Genomic DNA, 12,023 nt, shown 5'->3' with positions numbered 1-12,023 from the left:
ATAACCCTCCAATTCTTCCCAAAAATATGTTTGTTTGTTTTTTCAGTTTTATAATAAAAGGATGGGTTCATTCTGAAATCTATAAACAAAGACGTTTATGTGAATAAACTACAAACAGAACTCATCATCCTAGCTTCTCAAAAATTACAATAATCGGTCTTCATTTATCAGAACATTTAGAAAAGAAGCTAGCAAACAAACCCTGCAGCCAGATGGTAGATACGTCAGGTCTCGAGTAGTTCAAATAGGTTTCCAAATTGGTCTGCTTTTGAATGTGATATGCTTGCGAGATATTCTAACGACACTCTGTGCCAACCTTTAATACTTGGTTCTTTCTCACTAATCCACTTCAGTAAGAGGTTCTTCCTTTCAGAATAAGCAAGAATACAGTACAATCCACTCTTTCTCATTGGATTGAATCTACCAGGGAGACCTAAAATAACAGACTTTGGTCCATCTCCATTTTCAGCCCCAGTATATTTTCCATGTCTGATAATACATTAGACTGGTGTTTTTGCAGCTTATGACATGACCAAAGGCAATGAGTTAAGGTGCCAATTTCTCTCTGGCATTTCAGGCACACTGGTGAAAAATTGGGGAGGAAATTATGTCTACAGTTGGGAGATATATGCATTCTGTATAACATATTGAACTGTACTGCTCTGGCACTATTACAAACTGAAATTGATTTAGCATATCCTTATATATCTTCTCATTCACTATCATTGATCGTGACAGAAAGAGCCCCTTTCCCATTTATCTATAAGGTCTTGGAAAACTAAAGGTGGCGCAGCCTGCACATTTATCCTTGTAGCTGTTTGAAACAACAGCTTCACAACAGGGCGTATTTCAGGATTTCCAGTTAAGGTTGTGCTGTGCAATATGTAATGTGTTATTTGTTGATGGTGAAAGAAATCCTTTCTGGGGTTACTGTTTGACAACCTCCCATTTTACAGGGGTTTGGATTGGCACTATGTGTACACTAGCTTGTCACCCCTGCCCCAGTTTGTGTCTCCTCTCAGCCTTGAATCTGGGATCTTTTACATGTGAGGCAAACATGTTGACTGCTATATTGCGGAGTAAATGATTACAGTTTGGCAGATTAAAAATATGTATTAGTTACAACTGACTGAAACATTCTGAAACACATACAGCACTTAACACATTTATTGGACCCCCTGTTGTAAAAACAAGAAAACACAAATATTTTAGAACTCTGTCAGAAACGTGTCCAAAACACTAAAAATTCTATTATTATTTATTTGGCAAAAAATAAAGCCAAATTTGAGCCGGCACACTGTACTTCTCTGAGACATCAGAAATTAACCAAGCATAACATTCAAAACTAATTTTTCTATTCAGGAATGGAAGTAAATAACTGTAATTTGGCAACCTAATCAAAAAATAATGCGATTTACAATTTTTTTTACAGAGTTTTTGTTAAACAGGAAATTTGAAAATGAATGGATAACAACAATAATTATATTTCAGCTTTAAAAATATCATTTTGATTAAAGAGCTTGCACATGCTGCAAGATTAACCATCGCAGAAACATGAAAAAATGATTCGGGTAATTACCAGTACTGTTAATTTAGGACAACTGTGGTGTAAATCTTACATTTAATGGTGGTCCAATAAATTTTTTATTGTTTGAGCACAGTGTATTATACATAATCATATAACATATACATATTCCTTGGTGCCATTTAACTAGGTTGGGCAAATGACCATGTGCTGCAGGCTCTGACCCATGACCCTTGGCTGTACATTTTTCCCCACTTTCCTTGGTTCAGTGTTCAAACACTAGTTGCTAACCGCTGCACGAGTGCTGCTGGGTGCCTCACAGGTAGTGTATTGTTGTATTTAATGAAAATGAATTCATTTTCAAAGGTCGGAAAAGTCAATATTGAAAATAATAAAAACCCAATCAATGAGCTGAAAAGATCCTAAAATGCTCCAGAATCATAGTTCTCTGTTGTTTGATCAAAGTGAACGATCCCTTTCACATTTAACAGTCGTTTCATCCAGCAGATTGGATTACAGTGAAAAAAGTATGCTCTAGAAATCCTTTAACATCATTGAACATATATTGATCAAAAATCTGCAATCTTCAAAGACTATTAAGAATAAGGACATACTTTTATTTACCTTCTTTCCACCCACTTCACCTCCCTCTGCATCATGTATTTCTGCTTCAGCAAACAATTTCCTACATCTCTCTGAATGACTTTTGACATCCTGCAGAGAACCAGCGTGTCCTTGTTCCCATCTTTGGCTGTGGATTGCACAAGACCAAACTAAAGTCAGTTAGAATAAAATGACTGTTTTTTTTCTTTTCTCAAACACAGAAATAAGTGACTGTAAACTTTTTCATCTCTGCAAGTCATCACAGGTATTAAAATTATTACAGAAGCACTGCCTCATTATCAAAAGCGACGCTTAATGGTGGTTTTGAGAAAAACCTTAATAGTACACAATTATTTTTTTTTGACTATTTTAACATTTTATATCATTAATGTCTAAATGAAATGTCATTAATGACTCTGTTATTCTTTAAAACTGCAGTTTGAAGAAGTCTGCCCTGAAGAAAATGGAAGCGAACAAGGGAATTATATAGCTTCATTTGCCAGGACATGCAAAATTTACCACAGAAATATTCACAGCATGTGCCATCTATTTTAAGTTCTGTTCAGTGTCACAGTCCTAATAACCACTCATCATTACAATTGAGGAAATTTGAAAGGCTGGGTTTTATGAAGCTTTCCTTAATTAGGGGAGGTCTAGCCAGGACAAATGTACACTCTGGAGGCAGTGAGAAAATTATTAATCCACCATGCATTATTGATGGTCTTTGAAAGGAAAATCAGCTGAGTCATTCAGCTCTGATTAGCCATTATTACCTTTACCCACAATCAGCCAATGTGACTGGATAACAAAGAGCGGATACACAGTGACATTAAAATGGGGAATTCAGACTCTCCTCCAGTCATTTGGGATGCTATAAAATATATCAGACGACATCAGCCTGTCGGCCAAATATGCTGACATTTAACAGTGGCAGTGACTGATATTTATCTGTGGCTTCGCATCAGTTTGATTTTAAATGTTCGAATGTGGCATTATGAAGAATTAAAAGACTCTGAAACAGTGAAAAGCAATATTTTCGGAATGACAATTTCTGAATTTTCCTGGCACAAAAGGGGAAATAACATCCATCCATCTATTTTCTTCCACTTATCCAATGCAGGGTCACAGTGGGGCTGTAGGTTATCGCAGCTGCGACTGAGCGACAGGCGAGGTACACTCTGGACAGGTCACCAGTCTATCGCAGGGGAAATGACAACAAAAGCAAAACTAACGACGTGAATATGGCCATTAGCAATTAGCCAGATTGTTATTTTAAACATAGGTGTCAGCTCAGAATTCCAGAACTGGTTCAACCCCATTGTAGATAAAGCTGTTTGCTCAGAAACAACAGTAAAAAATGACTGCACCATGGCGCTTGCGGGGGAGTTTTGTCCCAGCTCGCTTCGCTGACCCACATTGGGTGGTAAAGTTTCACAGAAAAGAGAAAAAATTCACCACACAGGCTTTCTTTTTTTTTTGTTTGCAGCAGGTTATTTCTCATAAAGATGATTCTTCATACAGGCACCAAAGCCCTGCTGAAATGTGTGTTAAGTTAATATATCACGCCTTCAATCCATCTCCGTTGTAATGGATTTTATGAAGTGAAGAAAACCTGCTCAGCACCTACAGCTCCTCGTAGCCCGAGGAAGCGGGCTTCGGCATCACTTACTATCCCTGCGTTATTTATTCCGCATCCTGGTTTTTAATTAGTGTAATTTCCTAGATGAAAGAAGTGATTAAAGTTCCACGGGGCTTGAGAGGAAGAGGAACCACTAAAGTCAAATTTTGATGAAGTAGTGTTGTTCCTACACCTAGCAACCAGCACTACTGCACCACCACCACCACCACCACCGAGCTAAAACTTTCAGTACATTTCCTCTAGCCCTGAATTGGTTGGTAATTGGTCCGGAACTGAGCCATTCTCCTCTTTCCTCTCTTCCAGGGTTTGATGAATACTTTACTGCACTCACCCTCGAGAACAATCGCAGGAATGTTTGGTTTGCCGAGTTTTGGGAGGAAAACTTCAACTGCAAGCTGCTGAGCGCCTCAAAGAAAGAGGATACCAGCCGAAAATGCACAGGTACGTGCGCCAATCATGAGCATCTCTGCAGTACACTAAAAAGGTGATGCGTAATTTCACTCTCCCACGTCAGCGTCCGGTTGATTCGAACTTGACCTTTTGCTTGCACTTGAAGTTGCAGGTAAACGATTAGGGTTTAGTGTTTTTTTTTTTGTCTGCTGTGTTTCCAGAAAGTCTAACACCAGGTGTTTCTATCCAGCGGGTGCAGGGCAGGCAGAGTTTATTATTAGAAAAATAATGCACCACGTGTCTTTCTACAGTTGCAGACTGTCTGCTCTTGTGGCTAATGTCCTGTAACTCTTTAATCCCATATTCCCTCAATTCCCCCCTTAACACAGTCACCTTGGCAGCTCAGCACAGTAACTGAGCCAGAGTGTAATTTATTTAGCTTGGAAAGTGACAGAAAACTATGTCTTCTGCTTTAGTACTAGTAGTATTAATGATAGGCTTGTTTCTAACAGTGATGCATGCTCATTTTACCTAAACTTGCCTGCCAACGGTGTGACAGGCATTGCACTGCATCTATTATCCATGTGGATGATGCCTGTGATGTGGGATGCTCTATTAATCTTGCTTGCATACGTGATGATGGTAATAGCAGCGTGACACAAATTACTGTTTCCTGAAGGATTTTGTTCGCTTTATAATCGCCTGTTTGGTGTCTTTTATCATGTGTCAGAGACGATACTCTTCCACTTGGTGAGCCCCACAAAAGCTCTGTAAAATGACTATAAATGCCTTTTATGTTTTCTTCAGTTACCCTGAAAATGGCTGTACAAATGTCTATATATTGGCTCTTTTCAAACTGCAAGCTGAGTTGATATTTATGAATATTAAATACTAACAACAGGCTTTTTTCCCCTGCAAAGACTGTCCATTGAGCAGCTTGTACCGAGCTCAGAAAATCAAAAAGGTCATGTGTGGGCAGAAATGTATGTTCTTAGAAATGGGCTAAAATGTCAGCGCAGATCGCTTTTGAGCTTCGTTATTTTATTGAAATATTCTGCATTCTTTATATACTTAAGCTGTATTGCCAATTATCATCACTGAGGTCTCCTGTGAGCAGCTATAACTGAGGAGGAAATCATCTTTTAGTCTCCTTTTTGATGGTGCAGGTTTTTTTATTTATTTGTTTGTTAAGTAGGAGTGTGAATATTTCGATTATGATGATAATGATGATGATGATTATTATCATTAAAAGGAGATGTAGTATTTTTGTTGTTATAATTTCCATAATTTCACCCTTTGAAATGCAATTCAGTTTGCAACAACAACAAAAATCCTGTCGAGCTTGTACGTTACATATTCAGTCAGTGTATCGGCAGCAGGACGAGGCAGAACCTTTACAGCAGCCTGCAGTGAAAGGGCAGTGCACCGGGAGGGGGATATCAAAGGGCGGGGGGCCCCTGTAGAAGAGTCTAAAGTTCATGATCTTCATCACCTTTCCGATGGGACAAATGAGGTCAATTATTAGGCGCTTATTACTTTCTAATGCACTGTAGTAATTAAATCTGAGTCTGCTGTATTTGTCATAAACACTTTCTCATGATCCAGCTTCCACTTGGGATTTAAATGTGTTTTCTTATTTCCTGAGCCACATTGTCGCTTTAGGTGCAATTCCTTCAGAATCAAAACTGAAGTAAGAACAACAAACGGCAAATTGAAGAATGAAAAAAGGAACTGGAGATGACAGGGAGAGCTGCAGGAATGTAACGTCTAATGGTTCATAATGCATTTGGCTCTTAGTCTTCGTCTTCCTCTTCTTCCCTCAGGCCAGGAGCGCATCGGGATCGACTCCAAGTATGAGCAGGAAGGCAAAGTGCAGTTTGTGATTGACGCAGTGTACGCCATGGCCCACGCTCTCCACAAGATGCACCGGGACTTATGTCCTGATCATCCTGGCGTTTGTCCGCGGTTGGAGGCAGCAGAGGGAAAAACTCTGCTGAGTTACATACGCAACACCAGCTTCAACGGTGAGTGACACGCTGTAAAAGTTCGGATGTTTACAGGCTGGGCGGGTAAGAAAAACAAACTCAATTATGGTATGGCTTAAGCGTTTAGAATTTTGGACTGCATTTAAGGCTTGTACGCCTGAGAGTAAACCATGTCAAAATTCAATTATCAGCTACTTATAAACATTGCAGCTGTTGTCTTACTTAACAGCATAAGCGGTTTCTGTCCAGCATCTTTCAAGCTCTCTTCTTGAGCGAGTGGATAATAGAATCAGCTGAAAGAGAAGCTGTGCAAACATTTATTCATTAATGGATTAATCATCTTTGAGCATATTGTGGTTTTAAAAAGCCAGGTTCCTCTCAGTGTGTGTCTTTTTTTTGTTACGGTTTTGTGGATTACTGCTAGGCCATGAGGAGTGACTATGTAAAGTCTCTGGTAGATAGCAAAGCAAAGCAGGGTCTGCATTGTTCACTTTACAGGTGCTGGTAGGTTTTCGACAAAGACAAAGAAGCTTCCTCTGTTTTTTCACTCTTCCAACCAAACTATCCAGCTACATCCTCACTTTAAAAGTTGTGACACATGAATTTCAGGCAGCTTTGGGAGAATCAAGTCTGATTACTTTTGGTTTGACGAGAGGACCTGCCTGGATAGAGAAGGCAGGAGACGAAACACATGGATTATTGCATATTTATCAGTACTGTTCGCACCAGAGTGCAATTAGATAGTTCACTGACTTTATCCAAGGAAACTCAAGACCATTTAGTACCCTATCTGACTTAGTTGGACATTTGCATTTCCAGCATACAGCCAGTATTGAGAAAGCAGTGCATGTGTAAAAGTGGTTATAAGACAAAAAATAATGTAAGTATTTTATTTTGAACTTGTAGCAATAAGAACACTAATCATATTTAAAATATGAGTGTCAGACTATTCCTTTAATTAATACTCAATTCCTGAGTATTTTAGTTGCTTTGTGTGCACATCATGTGAGTTAGAAAGAAAAAAAACTAACTTAATGGCCATAAAAGCCATTTCAGGCTACCTCCTCTGTTTTTATGTGTCAGATATGTAACATTTTGCATCGATATGATACTGAATGGGCCTACCTGTGCTTGAATAACTACATTATTCATCCCTGTGCAGAAATCAGAGGATCCTTAACAATTAATGCTGAACGGCTTTTAATGACAGCTGTTCTAAAATGCAGAGAGCAAGGGAAGAAGAGAGCCGACCGGGAGACGAATTTAAAACATAGAAACCTTTGTCATTACAAATCTGCTGGCATGTATGTCAGCCTGTGATCATTAAAGGCTCTTTTGAAGTACACGGTGTCTTCACAAAATGTTCTAGATAAGATTCGGCTAGCTTTTAGATCCTAGTGATTCAAGCACGGCTATAATCTTCTCTCAAAACTTTAGAAGTGGACCCGGATCAAAATGTCACTTTCCTTAAGTAGTATGACAAAACCCTGCAGTGTAGTGTAGGAATAGCGTACCTCTGGCTACATTACTCAGAAGACACATTGTACTAAGGATTTACCTAAGATTGCAGTATTTCCTTTTCTTTTCTTTTCTTTTCTTTTTTTTTTAGGAGGGGCATATCCTCTCCTGTGGATTCTAGGTTCAAATCCACAGGCTATCTAGCTTGTGAGTGGGTTCTCTCAGGGTATTCAGGCTTCCTCCCACAGCCCAGAGGCACTGTAGTTTATTTGGTGGTACGAAATTGGCCGGGTGTGAATATGAGCTGGTAACCTGTTCAGGGTGAACCCCACCCTTCACCTCACGACAGGCACCAGCACCCCCACGAGCCTAAATTGATAAGCATACGAAAATGGATAGATAGATGTATGGATGGATGGAGACCCAGCCTTTTAAACATACATCTTATAACTGAAAATTAACAGGAACATTAGATTAATTTATTTAAAAGCATGACTCAGACAGTAATATGCGCATATTATTTTACTGCATATTTTACAGCATATTATTTTACTGCAAATTTAAGTAGATAAAAGTTTCACAAGTCTTTTTTTTTCAGATGAATGCATTCATTACTCTAAAACAGAGATCAACCCACTGATTTTCCTTGAACCTGCAGCGCATATTTAGTGCTGTTATTAATTCACGTGTAGCTCCAGGAATTTGAACAATTAAATTTCTAGCGTGGTAATCAGACTAAATTTCCATTTCATTTCATTATTCGCTCAGAGATCCTGTTGTTCGTGTTAGTTGGCATCTATTCAAATAAGGTTGTTTGTTCAGTCACATCCCATCCCCCCAATGTCATTTTCAGTCAAAACAGAAGGCGTGTGTTAGGGAAGAGTTAATGGTTTTCACAACAATCCCACAATTATGCAGTGTTTTGTTATTTAAGTAGTAATACACCGAGCAACGCAGTTCTTTCTTGGTGTCGCAGTTGTCTTCTGTTTTTGGGGGGATTTTTATGTCTCTTGCAGCAAAATATTCCCATTTTTAATCTTTCCCACAGAGGTGTAATTTGCTTTGCTTTTTTATCCAGTTCATTTCAGTTCAATTCAGGTTTATTTATGTTGCCCCAAATCACATCAGCTGTCACGTCAGGGTGTGAGTTAAAGACTATCGTGTAGAAAACCCTATCAATTAAGAAATATAAGAAAGCACTTATAGGTATATTGGGGATATCGGGAAGGAAAAACTACCTTTTAACAGGAAGAAGCCTCTGGCAGAAACAGGGTCAGGGAGGGGCAGCCATCTGCTGTGATTGGTTGAGGGGGGAGGGAAAGACAAGAGGAAAGAAAAAGAGAGCATAGAGAGAGAGGACAAAACACTAACTAAGGTAGAGCGAAGACAAACATTTAATGACACACTGCAATCATCCAGGCAACAACAGACCAAACTAAATTGCTTTAAAAATTTGTTATTGCAAAGTTTTAATGAATGAGTGCCAATTTTGGGAGGCAGCATTTGACTGAGGGCTGCACAGGAAAAAGGGAATCATCAAACAGTTTTTGTTAGTATTTGAAATGCGTCTATTCAGAGGATGGGGTTTTTATTTTCTGCTTCTTTACAGTTTTTTAACCATCAGTGAAATAGCTGTTGCAGTTTTCAATATTGTTGTATTTGTCAGTTTTAGGACGATTGAATGTGCTATAGCTGCTGTATCAGAAGAAATTAGTCCAGTCCTGCATTGTTGTGTAAAAGTATGACATTAACTGTGGGTGAATAAAGTAGTATGGTCACTAAAAGGACCAACTCTGACCTGTAGGCATCGCGTAAAGAATCTTTTCTGTAAATAATTTTTGCAAAATGATGAAATGCTAAAATTCAACTCGTAGGATATCACCAAGCTCACTGTTGTCACTGAAAACATGCAATTTTACAAACGTTTAATGTTTTTAAGAAAATATTCTATCTATTACATATATTTAAGGGACTAAAGGACTAGTATTAATTGCAGATGAATGTATGTTTGGTGCTATAGTGGGTATTTACAACAGCAGGCTGGTGTATATAAGATCAAGGCTCATCATAATGAAGCAACATATTCAGTGCATTAAAAATAGACTTTGGTAAACACTGAGGAACTGAAAAAAATGCAAGGCTCTGGCTGCAGAAGTTGATTTCAGTATGAAAGCTGTGATTTCAGATAATACTTTTTAGTAAATCAGTACTTTTTTCTTCATATTTCTTGACATTGAAAATTAAATTATATCAGTAGAAATATTAAGTGTAATATGTGATATTATGCACTAAAATTATCCCAATGCATTAAAAGTATGTATATGTGAGACTTGGTTGACACTAAGCATTGCAGTGATGGAATTTAACAAGGTTAATTACGCCATATAAATAATTCTATACTAAAAAAGTGTGAAAGCAAACTTGTGTTATTGAGCTAAAGGCTAAAGAGCCGCCTGCCTTTCTTTAACACTGTCGCTATGGCAGCAGTGCAGAGTTCCAGCAGGCAGGAAGCCCTCTGAGTTTAAGGTGGAACTAAAGCAGCAGACTATATGCAAACGACAGAGCAATATAAATATTTCAAGAAGGCCTTAACCAAGTGCAGATTCATGCACTGGATTGACAATCTGTTGCCCAACCTCGATAACCATCTGGATTCATGATGCTGACTTTTCTGTCGTTTGGCCTTAGAAAACATTCATTTCATTTTGGTAATGACAAATAAAGAAGTTCATGTGAACCAAAAATAAGATTTTCCATTTTCAGTCTCCACAGCCTCTACTTGCCTTGCTGTTGTATCTCACACCTTTTTATAACTGGTTGTTCTGTTGGTGCTCTGTCAGGCGTATCTCGCTGCCCCTTATTGCATTTAGACTGGAACCATGCACATTATCCTGTGTGTGTGTGCCGCTGCTAACGCGTGTTTGAGAGCCAAGGAGTGTAAACCTCCTTTGTTGATCTCCCCACCGTGCTGGAGTCACAGAGCTGAAGAGTGAGAGGCAGAAGGAAAAAAAAAAAAAAGGAGAGAATAATGATGCGAGAGAAACACAGCAGTGGATCCCTAGTCCACCCACACTGCTCTGCACTGCACAGCAGCAGTACACTTTTGTCATGTCTTAGTTCAGAGCCACATGCAAATGCATAAATCTTTCATCATAGACAGCATTCTCGCTTAGGATTCTACACAAAGCATTTTGTTCCCTTGAAAATATCAGGCAATAGAATATAAAAATGAATTTCTAATGTCCCTTTATCTGCGCACACAGAAACGCCACTTAATTATTTGCTCTGAAGCCGAAACTGAGCGCCAAGTGCCCAATCATTCATGTGACTTTACTGAATGACTGTGTGTTTGCGCACGCTATATATTTTTGCTGGGGCGTGGAGTAAGAATGTTAACCTTGTGACAGCTTTTGCTCACTGGAGTCAATACCTTGTCAACATCTTTATACACTGTGTCAACAAGTCTACTCTCTGTTTGGTGGAAGCCGAAGTGACAGGACGGTGACTGCCGCCCACCCGGTTTGGGTTTGGTTTTCATATCGACAGAGTTTTCAGTACGCCTTTGACAAGTACACTTGAATTAATTCTGAACACCCGTCCCACTTCATTTTCTGTGCTGACACACAGATGCCTATAAATTAGTGTTCTACTTTTAAATTGAAACATCAATGGGTCAAATGGCTGCACTGCTGCTATTTCTGTAATGTTAATGTGGAATATATGGTGTTGTCACTTTGCATAACTGCAAAATGGGAGAGATTTGTGTCTGTGCAACGACACCGGAAGGGCCACAAACCTTCATTCGTAATACACAACAGTGTCACAAAGTCAAAAAGAAAATTTGGGTGCTTGTTCACAGCATTTTATTTAAAAAGCTGGTTATTTTGTTCTCTGAAATTGGATTTTCTCTCGCCTCGTCTGCCTTTCTTGTTTAACAAGAGACTTTTAGCCTGAAACTTTTGTAGAGTGTTCAATGACAAATGTCCTTGGAAAAAAAAAAAAAAAAAACTGGAGGGAGATGAAATTCCCTTCTGGCTGAAAACTAAGGAGAAGGTGCGATGGCCTTCCATCCAAAAGCCACAAGCTCTGTTCTAGTTACAAAAAACAACATGTTCCCAAAGTGTTGTGGACATATGCTCATGGTCCATTCTCTTCACTTATTATAGCCAGAGCTATTAAAGTACTTAATTCCCATGCCAAATGTCATCAGACTCCCCCTGTCCCATTTCAAAAATGGTATCGCCATCCGTGCATGTGAACCACTGTATGCTTTGCCAAGGTGAACAGACTTGTGAAATGCAGCAGTTTTTTTTTCATTCCCTCCTGCATTGTGAGGTGGTAGAAATGACCTCATCAACAATGCAGACCTCATGTATAAAATAAAGTACAACCTTTATTCCGCTAATGTCATTCAGCGCTCCCT

The 12,023-nt window shown here is 38.9% G+C and overlaps 1 protein-coding gene across 1 annotated transcript in view; it reads left to right on the top strand.

Annotated features, from left to right (window-relative positions):
- Positions 1-12,023, top strand: part of LOC116324769 (metabotropic glutamate receptor 7-like) — a 107,879-nt gene that overhangs the window by 76,068 nt on the left and 19,788 nt on the right. Inside the window, exons 5-6 of the mRNA XM_039604325.1 lie at positions 4,071-4,208; positions 5,981-6,181. Of these exons, the coding sequence (XP_039460259.1) occupies positions 4,071-4,208; positions 5,981-6,181 (339 nt within the window). The remainder of the gene's footprint in view (positions 1-4,070; positions 4,209-5,980; positions 6,182-12,023) is intronic.

This window comes from Oreochromis aureus, linkage group 20 (genome assembly GCF_013358895.1).
Source record: "Oreochromis aureus strain Israel breed Guangdong linkage group 20, ZZ_aureus, whole genome shotgun sequence".
In the NCBI taxonomy this organism is placed as follows: domain Eukaryota; kingdom Metazoa; phylum Chordata; class Actinopteri; order Cichliformes; family Cichlidae; genus Oreochromis; species Oreochromis aureus.
Note: the sequence above shows the minus strand (reverse complement) of the source record. Positions and strands in the feature narration are given on the sequence as shown.